At 54.8% G+C, this 14,124-nt stretch overlaps 1 protein-coding gene across 1 annotated transcript; it reads right to left on the reverse strand.

Annotated features, from left to right (window-relative positions):
- Positions 1 to 4,152: 4,152 nt before the first annotated feature.
- On the reverse strand, positions 4,153 to 10,954 carry LOC119847830 (serum amyloid P-component-like). The gene is made up of 2 exons (XM_038382953.1): positions 10,771 to 10,954; positions 4,153 to 6,067 (listed from the first exon to the last, which is right to left on the reverse strand). The coding sequence occupies exons 1-2, from the start codon at positions 10,832 to 10,834 to the stop codon at positions 5,445 to 5,447; spliced, it is 687 nt and encodes a 228-aa protein (XP_038238881.1). The 5' UTR covers positions 10,835 to 10,954; the 3' UTR covers positions 4,153 to 5,444.
- Positions 10,955 to 14,124: the final 3,170 nt, after the last annotated feature.

The following is a 14,124-nucleotide window of genomic DNA, read 5'->3' on the forward strand; positions in this document are numbered from 1 at the left end:
TGGTTTTTGAATGTTTTTAATTCTTGACGTCTGATTTGTGTCCTTTTATTTTTTTACGTAGAGACTGTCCAGTTTGACCAATGTACATGGCAGAAGGGCATTGCTGGCACATAATGGCATACACTGTATTTTCCACTGAATGCATCCGATGAAGTGAGCTGTAGCTCAAGAAAGCTTATGCTCAAATAAATTTGTTAGTCGCTAAGGTGCCACAAGTACTCCTTTTCTTTTTGCGAATACAGACTAACACGGCTGCTACTCTGAAACTTCTTTTTGTAGTTATTCATCTTGGATATAGGAGCAGATGATGCTCTGCCAGGGATTGTCAAACATAATGAAGCCTTTTAGATTACATTACAAAATTAGGGGCTATTTGCAGGAGTAAGAATTACTCACTTGAGTAAAGGTTACAGATCCAGGTCCTTAGTGGCTGAAGAGAATGCAGGGGATGTGCTATGTGTGGATATTATTCAACCATTTCATTCTCTGTTTCATTGAAATCTCACTCAACATTCAGATTGGCTTGGAAATGACACTAACGCATGGGCTGAGAACTGGCTGCAGGCCTGAAAACTTGTGAGCCATGTAACATGCTGGGACACTAGGTCCAGTGCTGCTGCAGGGGTCTATTATAACATCATCTGGTTTCATAGATTCCATGGCCAGAAGGGACCATTGTGATTGTCTAGTATAACACAGGCCAGAGAACTGTTAAAAAAATATCCGTTTAATCTCTTCATTAACACCATAGAAGGGGGTGTAATGGCAAGACACAGAGAAACCGAGAGTTCCTGGCTAAAGGGAAACAACGCACCTGAGACAATAGAGCGTGCCTGAGAATCCTTTCCTGTGCACTCAGCTGATCCCTGCCTTCGGCGAAGGCGGGGATGAGCTGGATTCATGCTACTAGTCTCCTTCCTTATGTTTGCTTTGGGTCTAATGAAGAAAAGGCCCGTGAGCTCTGCCAGGAACTCCTTTGGGACTCATTAACACCACTGCAGGCTAAACAGCCATGCAGAGCGTCCACACACATTGTGGCACCAGTTTAACCAGAATGTCCACACTGCTATGTTTAGTGCACTAGCTCGAGCCTTGCTAGCATAAGTCTCTCTAGCTGGGCTAGGAGGTGTGTTGCGTGCTGCCGTGTGGCCAAGCCCTTGGAGGGGGTGTATTCACAGGGGGAACTGAACGAGATGGTGATTGGAGCTGCGCTGAAAGCAGGGGCAGAAGGATATGGAGAATGCCGTGGGCACATTCCCTGGCGTTTCTCTTTAAGAAGCTGGTCTCAGTGGAGGCAGCTCTGAGCTCTCAGCCTTCCCGTCCCCTGGCTCCTGCCCACTCACTGTTTCACTGTCCTCTCTCATTCTGTCTTTCCTAAACAGCACATATCCTTCAATACCTGTAGTTCAGTCATGACTACTATTCCACCATGTTTCTGTTATCCCTATAATATCTGGTTTCACTTCCTGCACCAGTAGCTCTAGTTCTCCATTTTGTTACCTAGGCTTCTTGCATTGGTGTACAAACATCTTAATTTTTGCTGTTTGGTCTCGCTCACATTCTTTACCCGGTTAGGCGTGGACATTCTACAGCCAGTATGACCTATTAGACTGTATCCACACTGCCCTTCCTCCTTACGTCCATTCTCCTACCCATGGCTGAATCCTTTCTTACTTTGTTTTCTTCCCTCTCAATGTTAAAATCTGGTGTGGAGATTACCTGGACATCTCCCAACCATCCTCCACAAATTCCTAGTTTAAAGCTCTCCTAATCAGTTGTGCCAGCCTCCATCCTCGAAGTCTCTTTCCTTCCCTACTAGATAAAGTCCATCCCGAGAGAACTGTCCTCTGTCCATGAATGCCTCCGAGTGGCCATACTTCCCAAAGCCCTCCTTATAGCACCACTGCCTGAGCCATCTGTTGATAGTCATAGTCTTGTCACACCTTTGTTGCCCTTCTCTAGGAACAGGCAGAATCCCACTTAAGATCAGTCCTAGCCTTCACAACTTCCTTAGGCAAGGAGTTCCACAGGTTGATTGTGCGCTGTGTGCTTGCTGCCCATTAATTTCATTTGGTGGCCCCTAGTTCTTATATTATGGGAACAAGTAAATAACTTTTTCTTATTCACTTTCTCCACAGCATTCATGATTTTATATATCTGTATCATATGTCCCCTTAGTCTTCTCTTTTCCAAGCTGAAAATCTCTTTAGCCTCTTTAATCTCTCCTCATACGGGACCCGTTCCAAACCCCTAGTCTTTTGAGTTGCCCTTGTCTGAACCTTTTCTAATGCCAGTGTATCTGTTTTGAGATGAGACCACATCTGTATGCAGTATTCAAGATGTGGGCGTACCATGGATTTATATAAGGGCAATAAGATATTCTCCGTCTTATTCTCTATCCCTTCTTTAATAATTCCTAACATCCTTTTTGCTTTTTTGACTGCTGCTGCACACTGCGTGGGCATCTTCAGAGAACTAGCCATGATGACTCCAAGCTCTTTCCTGATTTTCTGATCTTGGATGGGAAGGTCTGTGTGTTCCCCAAGAGGTCCAATGACACACGCGCCATCCTGTCGCCAAGGCTGGAGAGGCTGCAGCAGAGCTTCACTGTGTGCCTGAGACCCTTCAGCCACCTAGCCCAGCCCTATGGCCTCTTCTTCTGTGCCACCAGGGACACAATGACCAGCTCCTGCTCTGCCGGGAGAGCCCCACTGAGTATCAGAGGCACGTGGGCAAGAAGCCCCTGACGTTCAGTGTCCCACTGAGCAGCAGCAGTGCCTGGCCTGGGACTCGGCCACGGGGCTGGTGCAGCAGCGGTGAACAGGCAAGCCTTAGGCAGGAAGGGCTGCCGAGGGCTGAGCCGGTGATTGCCCTGGGGAAGGACCAGGACTTCTACGGGGGCTCATTGGATGCCAATCAGGCATTTGTGGGGAGAGAGCGGAGGTGAACGTGTGGCATTATGTGCTGTCGCCTGAACAGATGGGGCAGCTGCACAGGGAGAAGCTCCCAGCCCCGGGCCGGACAGGGCAGCCTGGAGTTACCAGCTCCAGGCTAGGGGGTGACGGAGCCCACGGTGCAGGACAAGAATTCCACTCTATCAGGACAGGAATTCCATTTTTCAGCTAGCTCTGGCCTAAGGCAGTGTGACCACAGGAATGAAACGGAAGTCTTTGGGGTTAGAACCAGGGTCTTGTCCCTGATGTGTTCTGTGCAGTCACTCAGCTAGCATCTCTGAGAAAGGGGAGCTGCTTATAGCTGCCTGCCTCTGAAGGGGATAAGAGGCCTTGAGCTTAGAGTGAGTGTGTATGTGTGTGTGCGTGCACACTCACACACAGGTGTGCAAAGTGAGGCTGACCCAACAGTGCCTGTGTGGTTTCTCCATTTTCTTTGTGTTGTGTGAAGAGCAGTACACACTGACAGGGTGTTTTGTGGAATCAGTCTCTCCTGTACACCAATGCATTGTAGCTCTCAGAAACAGTGAAGGTTGCCACCTTTTGGATGGCTGGTAACCAGACCCCCAACGTCCCGCTCTCTTCCCCACTCCTTCCCCCAAGTCCCTGCCCCCCACCCCACCCCTTCCCCCAAGGCTCCACCCCAGCTCCACCTCTTATCATGAGGCCCTGTCTCCTTCTCCCCCGCTTCTCCCCATGGCCCTGCCTCAATCAATCGCTCCTCTCTCCCCCTCTCCCCCTCACTGGATCGTCTCCACCTCCCTCTCCCCACTGGCTGGGCTCTCCCCTCTGCTCTGGGGCTGCAGCAGCTGCTGCAGTCTGACAAAGAGCCTACCTGCAGGTAGGAGGCGGTTCTGGTTGAGGTGGGGCTGGCATGGTTTAATGAGCCGGTGTCTCCCCCCACCCCGTGGTAACTGCCCTTTTGATGTCCACTCAGTACATCTGACCGGACATTGTCAGGTCCCCTTTCGACCAGACTTTCTGGTTGAAAAGCAGGCACCTGGCAACCAAAGAAACAGGATGGATAACTGTTCAGACCTCCCTTTAGCTACCTGAAGAAGGCCTGGCGCTACAAGCCCCCGCCCACCTGTTCTTTCCCTGTCTGGGCACTAACAGGTGTTAGAAGAGGTCTTGACCACAACACCCACCTCACTGGGCCCTGCAGGTCACTGGGTGGGTTCCCAATAACCACGCACACAGCTCAGCTGAAAGGGTCATTTACTGGGGCTGGCAGGGCCCCAAGCCCCTGGGACAATGGCACAGTCTCTTACAACACAGATGATCACAGTCATTCCAAACTCGGCCTTAGGCACCCAGTGGAGAGGCAGCAGGGTAACTGTGGGGCTCCTTGGGCCTAGTTCTTGGGATGCCTCCCAGCAGCAATGGAGACAATGACGTACAAGGCTGGGAAACATCTCCAGCACTGAGCCAACCCAGGAATGTATCCAGCTGGACACATGGAGCTGGTCTGCTCTGGCAGGCTCTGCTTATGGTGACCATGAAGGGCCTTGACACTTCCAGCACTGCTGTGCTCCAAGCACATCACAGACTCTGGCTGGGCACAAACTCCTATTGAACTGAGTGGGGCTCGGGTGCCTGAACCCCTTGCGCACTGTTCACAAGGCAGCCCTGGTCTGGTTCTACCTCCCAACTCCCCGGAAGGCACGTGCTGCCATCAGCACCTCACAGGAGGGAAGGGTGAGTGCTCAAAAGCTCAGCACAGGTGTGTGCCTCAGGGTGGTTGCCCCTTGAGGGGGATGGCCACAGCCTGTGACATGGCCATTTTCAGGGGAGATGAGTTAGAGGGTGTTAGAGATGGGGGAGGCCATGGGCAGTGGCAGGGAGCCTGGCAGAGCTGCAGCAGAGAACAGCCCCCTCGGGAAGAAGGGCTGAGCCCAGTCAGAAAGAGTGCAAAGATGCTGCAGAGGGTGTGCTGCAGGGACTCTGAGAAGGCTGAGGGACCAGCAAAGGGCTTTGCCTGCAGACCCCTTGGAGCCATGGGTAGGCACAGAGGTCTGCTCATAGGCTAAGCTGGGTGGGGCTCTTTGAATCTTTTGGCATTTTATAGCCTTAAACCAGACCCCAAGAAGGGCTGTTGTAATTGTTTTGAGCACTCATGAAAGGCTTTGGGGGAATGATTGAGAGTCCAAGAGGGGAAACTGAGGCAGGGAACCGCAGAGCCACCCCTGGCCACCAGGGGATGCTCAGGGGTGGCTGGCCCTGTTACAGGGTGAGCACCCATGCAAATCTGGCCCATGTGATTTCCCAAGGTCCCAGCAGGAGTTGGGGTCAGAGCTGTTGATAGACGTGAGGAGCTCCCTGGTCCCAGGTCCATGTGCAGATCTCCGGATCACACCTGCCTCTTTCCCATTGCAGGGCTCTGGCCAGCCCCCTGCCGAGCAGGTCCATTACATTACCACAATGATACAGACAATTCCTTGCTTTGCGCCCCCACCCATTTTCCAGCTCCACTAGCCAAGCAGTGCTGGGCCCTCAGTACACTGGGAGCAGGCTGGGTTTAATGACAACATAATCTTTGGTCTCGTAGCTCAGGGTTCTCCAGTCAAGGATGAGGTGAGACAGGACCCCATTGTTCATGACAAGGCTAACTTCATCCGGGGAAAGCAGAGTGTCCCACATGTACACATCTGTGATTTCCCCAACAAACGACTGATTTATGTCGAACCCACCCCCAGGGGTGTCCTGCTCCTGCCCCAGAACGAGCACACCCTGGGTGCCAACAGAGTAGCCTTTCTTTAGCCCTTTCCTGGGTAAGGGACTCCCGTTCACCCAGAGCTCGGCTATGCCGGTGGTGGACTCCCAGCTGGCACAGATGTGCATCCACCCAGAGCTTGTTCCTGTTCTTTCTGGGACTTTGAAGGTGACCAGTTCACCTCCGACGTACAGACTGAGCTCCCCGGGCTTGGGTTTGAAGAGGAGGAAGTCATTGTCCTTGGCCTTGGTGGCATAGGAGAAGAGGCTGTAGGCCCGAGTCAGGTCGCACCCAAATCTCAGACACATGGTGACGTTCCGCAGCGGCTGCTCCAGCCTCGGCTTCAGGATGACGTGGGCAGTTCCAGATGCCTTAGGGAACACGAACACTTTGCCGTGTAGATCTGCCAGGGAGACACGGGCAGCCAGTGAGGCTGGGTTCTGTGTCAGCCTCACAGCCTGGCACTTGCCCTGACCTGCCCCATCAGTGCCCCAGGGCTGGGCAAGCTGGGCTGGAGCACCACTTCATCAGGAGGCCTGGCTGCCCTGCTAGCCCCACAGGAAGTGGGCTAGTGCCTCAGGAGCAGAGCGCTCCCCACCAAGCCCAGAACGGAGCTGGGTGGGATTGGGACATGGGGTGGACCCCAAGAGGTGATTTGGGCAGGGGGATGGAGGGTACTGCGTGGGGACTTGGGGGCTGTGCTGGGGGGAGTGGTTCAGGTGCGCGGTGTGGTTTGGTTGGGGAGTGCTGGGGATGATTTGGGCAGGGGGTGCAGGGTGCTGGGGGGGACGGTTCGGGCAGGGGGATGAAGGGTGCTGGGGGGGCAGTTCGGACAAGGGAGTGCAGGGTGCTGGGGAGGCAGTTCAGGCAGTGGGTGCAGCGTGCTGGGGGCGTGGTTCGGACAGGGGGATGCAGGTTGCTGGGGGGGCAGTTTGGGCAGGGGATGAAGGGTGCTGGGGAGGCGGTTCGCACAGGGGGATAAAGGGTGCTGGGGGGGCAGTTCGGACAAGGGAGTGCAGGGTGCTGGGGAGGCAGTTCAGGCAGTGGGTGCAGCGTGCTGGGGGGGTGGTTCGGACAGGGGGATGCAGGTTGCTGGGGGGGCAGTTTGGGCAGGGGATGAAGGGTGCTGGGGAGGCGGTTCGCACAGGGGGATAAAGGGTGCTGGGGGGGCAGTTCGGACAAGGGAGTGCAGGGTGCTGGGGAGACGGTTCAGGCAGTGGGTGCAGCGTGCTGGGGGGGTGGTTCGGATGGGGGGTGCAGGTTGCTGGGGGGAGTTTGGGCAGGGGGTGCAGGTTGGTGCAGGGCAGTTTAGGTGGCATTTGCTGCCTGGCAGTCAGGGGAGAGCAGTTGTGCCCTAACCCGGTCCCTGTGCGAAGAGCACGGGCAGCATCATGCTGCTTGTCTCCCAGAGCTCAGGGTCTGATTTCAGCCATTTCCAGGGAGGATGGTGGGTCCCTACAGACCCACGTGGGTCTGAGCCCCGCAGGCTGCCTGAGAGTATGGCAGTCCCGTGTGTGCTGGGGTTTGCAGAGCCCACTGACCAGGAGGGTGAATGAGAGCCCTGGGCCCAGACCTGGGATGGCGCCTGGGGCAGAGCCCAGCAGCGCTGTCTGGAGCAGGGGGTGTGCCTCTTGTGCCAGGGCCCGCCCAGAGACTGCTGGACTCCAGATCCTCCTGGGCCACAGGCCAATGGGGCTCCCCTGCCTGCTCCGTTCCTGCCTGCGGAGTGAGTGTGTCGCCCTGCCCAGCTCCGCATAAGGTCAATGGAAGGCACGGTGGTACGGCCCTCCCCATGCAGGGGGGACTGAGCTGGGCTGAGCCTGCCAATCCCCAGGAGACCCCAAGCAACTCATCACAGAGTGTAACAAGCCTTCAGGGGGGCAGGAGCCGTCCCCCCTTTCTCACTGCACCTGGCTGAGCCTGCCCAGCTTCCCTCCTGCCTTAGGGCACCTAGCCAAGCCCGCCCGTTCCCCCTCCTATCCACACCACGGTGCCTGTCTGAGCCTGTCTACCGCAAGGTTCTGTGGGGGTCCGAGCCTGTCTACTCCCCACAGCACCTGGCCGAATCTGCTCTACCCCAAGGCTTCCGGCCAAGCCTGCCCAGTCCCGGCCACCCACCCGCCTGGCACTGGCCCCTCCCTGCCACCCTTCCACCCCGTGGCACCCTGCCCTGTGGCACCTGGCTAATGGATTCACCACTGGCTTGGTGGACTGGAATCAGTAAATCACTTGGTGTGACGCAGAATTCACATGGGACCAGCTGACTGGTAGGAAGATGCCAGTTGTCCGACTAGGCTGGCACTCTGATCCCCACAGCAAGGCCTTGTCAGACCCCAGCTCAGCCCAGTGTATTCACCAGCCACAATCCCCTGCAGACAGCATCCCTCTTTGCGCCTGGCGCCAGGGCTCTGCCATGCAGCTGCTGTGCACAAACACCCACTGGGTCCCGCCCCCATGGTGACTTCTGCTGGTGGAGGGGGCGATCTGCGAGTGAATCCCAGCTCATCTGCATGGTACCTGCGGATCCCCTGGTGAAACGTGCCCTGCGAGGGGTGGTGCTGTTCGCTCCCTGTAGGGGAGCTGCTCCTCATCCCCATGGGTGCTCGGATGCAGGAAATTTCAGCCTGTCAGAAAATGGCTCATTCTAGGTTTCAACCTCTCCCATGAGGAAACATATGGGGCCTGAGCTGCAGCTGGTGTTAACAAGGCACAACAAGTCATGTCACCAGAGCTCTGCTGATTTGCACCTATTGAGGAGCTGGCCCTGTGCCAGCTGAGGCTGGATGGAACCTGGGCCATGTTCTCAGATAGGAGGCTCAGTCCTGGCTGGCGACAGACAGGCTGGGTTGACAGAGGGCGAGTTTCCCTCTCACTCTGTGACCAGAGATGGGACCCCGATCTCGGTACCTGCTGCCCTTCCAGTCTGGGCTGCCTCCAGCCCTGGCCTGCAGAAAAACTACTATTCCTATCCCTGGACAGTCACACCCCTTCCCACCCATGCATGAGTCATGTAGTCCTCGGGAGATGCTCTGGAACTGCTCCCAACGAAGCCAGGCAGGACTCTGGGGAAGTCTCCTTTCTGGGAGCAGCCTGTCTGCAGGACACACAGCTCACACAACTTCCACCTTCCTGGGTCTGACCTCCGAGCATTCAGCATCCTCTGCCCCTCCGTGCGCTTCCCACAGCGAGTCCACCCAGGTGGGGTCCTGGGGAAGCCAGAGGGCCCTGCACCCCAACTCCGCAGTCAGACGTGACTCTCAGCCAGGCAGTAAAACAGAAGGTTTATTAGATGACAGGAACATGGTCTAACACAGAGCTTGTAGGTGCAGAGAACAGGACCCCTCAGCTGGATCCATTTTGGGGGGCAGTGAGCCAGACAACCATGTCTGCACTTCACTCCATGTCCCCAGCCAGCCCCCAAACTGAAACTCTCTCCAGCCCCTCCTCCTCTGGGCTTTGTCCCTTTCCTGGGCCAGGAGGTCACCTGATTCCTTTATTCTCCAACCCTTTATCTCTCACCTTGCAGGGGGGAAGGGCCCGGCCATCAGTTGCCAGGACCAGGGTGTTGGCCATTCTCTGTGTCCAGACCCCTGCACACACCTGCCCTCTAGGGCTCTGCAAGGATCATGCACCCTTATCCAAAAAAGAAAAGGAGTACTTGTGGCACCTTAGAGACTAATAAATTTATCTGAGCATAAGCTTTCGTGAACTACAGCTCACTTCATTGGATACTCCTTTTCTTTTTTGCGAATACAGACTAACATGGCTGCTACTCTGTACCCTTATCCCACCACCTAGATACTTAAGAACTGCATAGGGGAAACTGAGGCACCCCCACAATATTCAGAGGAAACATTAAGAACACCCCGCTTCGTCACAGTATGCGCTCACCTCTGCCCGTGGCCACAATCCACAGGCCCCTGCTCTTGCTGTGCAATGGGCCATGTACACAGCTCTGCTGATGCCCCTCAATCCCGACCTGCAGCCCCCTGTTATCCCAGCCCTAAGCTCCCCCCACACAGCTCTGTCCAGGCACCTCTCTCTGGGGCTGTGCAGTATATCTGGCAATGAGACTTAGTGCTGGGAGGTGAGTGCTTTGGCCGATGCCCCATGGAGCCCTGTCTTCCCCTACAACCTCCTTTCTCCCTCCCTCGATTTCCTCTCTTCCGTTTCTCTGCAGCTGCTGTGTGGGGGCAACTCTCAGTGTGAGGAGCTGCTGAGCCAAGAACCTGGGAACTCTGTCACTGCAGAGACAGCTCACAGCTTCCCCCAGCACCCAGGCCCGCTGCAGCAGAGGGACTTGAGTGAGTGAGGGTCCCAGCACCAAACCCGGCTTGTCCCCTCCTCTCCCCACGCACTCGACGAGCAAGCCAGGAAGAGGGTTTGGAATATGGACCCATGGGCTTAGAAGGAACCGCCAGGGTTATCTAGTCTAACCCCTGCCAAGATGCAGGATTTGTTGTGGCTAAACCATCGCAGACAGATGGCTCCAGCCTCCTTTTGAAAACTTCCAGTGAAGGAGCTTCCACAACCTCCCTACGAGTCTGCTCCATTGTCCTTCTATTCTTACCATTAGGAAGTTTTTCATCTAAATCTGCTCTGCTGTAGTCTGAACATGTTGCCTCTTGTCCTGCCTTCCGTGGCAAGAGAGAGCAACTTTTCTCCATCTTTTTTATGGCAGCCTTTCAAGTATTTGAAGCTCGCTATCATATTCCCCCTTAATCTCCTCTTTTCCAAACTAAACCTACCCAGTTCCTTCAGCCTGTACTCAGACGGCCTGCATTCCCTCCCTCCGATCATCTTGGTCGCTTGCCTCTGGATCCTTGCCAGTTTCTCTACGACCTTTCTGTACATTGGGGACCAAAACTGAACACAGTACAGCAGCTGAGACCTCACCAGCACTGAGAAGGGCGGTGCTATCTCCACCCGTGACTTGTAGGCTGTGCCTCTGGTAATGCAACCCAAAATTGCATTTGCTTTTTGCAGCAGCAGTATCATCGCAATAACAAGGGTCATCTTAAACCTTGCAGAAGCCAGCTGCCAGCCCCATCCTTCTGCAAATTCAGCCAGGGCTTGGCCCCCTGGCACAGCCGGCTCTGCCCCTACCTGTCTGGGCGACCGCTCCTGAGAAGCCAGCGAGGATGAGGAGCCAAAGCTGCAGTTTCTCCATATTCTTCACCTGCAGAGTGACCCAGAGGGGAGTGTTACCAGGGCAGGAACGCAGAGAAGGGAGGTGGGAGGCCAGGGCTGCTCTGCCCTGAAACCTGCCCCCCAGGCAACGCCAATCCCCAAGCACAGAGACCGGGGGACCAGCCCTGATTTATATTCCCAGTGGTGATGGCAGCAGAATCGATGTGTAAACAATATTCCAGTATTTGCAGGTCGGGTGCAGTCAGAGTTGCAGATGCAGGGGGTGGGGCTGGGCAGTTGCAGGGCTGGTGATCATGGCAGTTACTCATTAGAGTAGCACATGGGAAACCAGCCGCACTTTCAACAGCTTCTTCCAAGAAGGAACAGGATGTTCCCGAGGTGGGGGGAGGGAAGGAAAAGGGCTCGGCCAGCCACGTGCAGCCATGCAGGGCATCTGGCACAGCCGTGGCTGCAGTGCTGGCCTCGGGGCCAGTGCTCTCAGAGCTGCTGGCAATGGCTCCAGCCACAGCACCCTCCAGCCTACCGTGGCTATGGAATGGTCTCCACGACAGCAGCTTTTGAGGGGGATGGAGGGGAAGCTCAGCCCACAGGGAACCCCCCACCCTGCCGCCATAATAGAACCAGGGCGGGTAAAGGGGCGATGAGCTGCCCACACACTCTCTGTGTCCATCACCCCAGGGCACCATGGCCCTGCCCAGCACGGCTCCTTGTTACACCATGTGCTGGGTGCAGGTGCAGCAGGGCCCTTGTCCAGGGTCAGAAACACCCTCTCCCCACAGCCCGCCTAAACTTGCCTGCCAGGTGCCAGGAGACTGCAGTGGCTTCTAACCCACAGCCGCTTCCCTGGCTGAAGCATTCCAGGAAGCAGCAGTTCCGGGTCCCTGGGATGGCATGTGATGCCATGCACCTGGCAGGTGACATCAGTGCTGGAAGGAGGGTCTGTGCTGGTGCTGACGGGGTGTTCACAGCAGCACCAAGGGGTGCCCAGGCCTGGTACTGGGGGGCTTGCTGGAGCTCCCTGGCTGGCTCTGTCAGGAGATGGGTGGAAGCAGATCTCACCCAGCTCAACCCTGCTATTCTGAAGGGCTGAGGCCAAAAAAGCGCACTAGTCCCCATGGCAAGAGGCAGCGGCCCTGGGAGGGGCTTTGCCTGTGGGGACACCGGGGCATCAGTGTCTCAGGGGTCCCAGCACTAGACTTTGGTTCTGCTCAGTGTCCAGGCAGCTCTCAGCACAGAGATGAATATGCCCCTGGCTCAGGCTGCTGCACTGCTCTGGGAGGGCGAATGGGAAAGGCCGGGGTGGGGCAGGATGGCACAGCTTCACTGTGAGCTACTATGGCCAGCGGCCGGTTGGGCCCAGCTCTCTGTGTGGTGATGAGTGCAGCAGTGGAGGTGTAGCGACACGGGGTCGGTGCAGCAGAGGGGTCGCTGAATTAGCTGTGCTGAGGGCTCATCCCCAGCCATCTCCCCATCCACCCAGGCAGCTCACAGCCTCCGCGTTGCAGGCTCCTGCCCATCCCCTTGCTGATTTCGGAGCCCCACCAGCAGAGGCCCGAGCAGGTTTCCTCACTTCATTGGACTCAATAGTGACACAGAGATGGGGGGCTCCAAAGAAGCCCATCAGGCACAAATGGGCCCAGACAAGGGCCAATGTTTTTAGAAGTGACGAGTGATTTGGGGGCCCCTGGAAAGGCCAGGTCTTGGCAGCAGATTGCTCAGCCCCCCCTGGAGCTAGGCCCTTCCAGGTGTCCCACAAATCGAGACACCCAAAATCCCAAGTCACTTGTGAAAAGCATCTCCCCCGCTCCCAGGGCTCAGCAGCTGTGTGGCTCCCTCCATCTCCCAGGGCCCTCGAACTCCTCCCCATGCCAGGTTGCTGGGAGCTAGCTGCTCGCGGCCTCATTTGCGGTGACATTTTGAAAGGTGGTTTTGTCCCAAATCAGGAGGAAAATTCAAAATTGCAGAATATTTTGCACAACAAATTTTTTTGATTTGCACCCATCAGAATGACCTTATCACAATGTTTCATTAAAAGAAAAGGAGTACTTGTGGCACCTTAAAGACTAACAAATTTATTTGAGCATAAGCTTTCGTGAGCTACAGCTCACTTCATCGGATGCATTTAGTAGAAAATACAGTGGGGAGATTTATATACACACACAGAGAACATGAAACAATGGGTTGTATCATACACACTGTAAGGAGAGTGATCACTTAAGATGAGCCATCACCAGCAGGAGGGGGGAAAGGAGGAAAACCTTTCATGGTGACAAGCAAAGTGGGCATGAAGTTGATAGATTTCCACTCTATACGGATAAATTCAGTGCCTTGCATAATGCCCACCTTGCTTGTCACCATGAAAGGTTTTCCTCCTTCCCCCCCCCCTCCTGCTGGTGATGGCTCATCCTAAGTGATCACTCTCCTTACAGTGTGTATGATAAAACCCATTGTTTCATGTTCTCTGTGTGTGTATATAAATCTCCCCACTGTATTTTTCACCAAATGCATCCGATGAAGTGAGCTGTAGCTCACAAAAGCTTATGCTCAAATAAATTTGTTAGTCTCTAAGGTGCCACAAGTCCTCCTTTTCTTTTTGCAAATACAGACTAACACGGCTGCTACTCTGAAACCTGACAATGTTTCATTGTGATAGTGTCAAACCCCTGTAATGTAAGCAGGGTCTGAATGAGTTTTCCCCTGACATCTAATGATGAGCTATGGAATAGGACTTCAGGAACTGATCTCATTTGCATTGCACATTGCCTAGGTGCTCAGCATGATGGGATTACTTGCCCAAATGATCACTTTTGGCTGGTGTTGCATCCCCAGTCTCCTTGTTATTGGAACAGGAGTAAGAAAGTGTTGTTATCCTTGTTGTGTGCACCAAGGGAAGCAGAACTGTGCTTGGAATGCCATGACTGATCAACTAAATGGCAGGGGACATAGGTTCCACAGACCAGCAGTGGTGGTGGGATTATGAGTAAGTGTATTTGGCGGGGTGGATGTGACTGCAGGGTGCTAGAGACCATCTGATCCATCCTTTCACCACTGTGTAATAAAAAACCTAATTTAGACTCAATTGAAAGTTTTGTTACATGCTGTGGAGTTGAAATAATTGATACCTGGATTTGAGTGTTAAACCTGCTTTGGGACAGTGTTTCTGGTGTAAGAGACTGCCCAGTATGTACCAGCAGTGAGGATCCCATACTAACAATTGGAATCACTGAGAGCTATGTTAAGTGGTGGGACTTGAAGGCATCCTGGCGGGTTGGCAATCATCTGGCACAGTGGTCAGTGGAGAGGTGCGGC

The sequence above is a fragment of the Dermochelys coriacea genome, chromosome 24 (genome assembly GCF_009764565.3).
Source record: "Dermochelys coriacea isolate rDerCor1 chromosome 24, rDerCor1.pri.v4, whole genome shotgun sequence".
Lineage (NCBI taxonomy): Eukaryota > Metazoa > Chordata > Testudines > Dermochelyidae > Dermochelys > Dermochelys coriacea.

Excerpts from the sequence above, each read along its gene's own strand:
- LOC119847830 (XM_038382953.1), bottom strand. The coding sequence starts at position 10,834 with ATGGAGAAACTGCAGCTTTGGCTCCTCATCCTCGCTGGCTTCTCAGGA. Across the intron at positions 6,068-10,770 it reads AGGAGCGGTCGCCCAGACAG|ATCTACACGGCAAAGTGTTC; the intron begins GTAGGGGCAGAG and ends TCTCCCTGGCAG.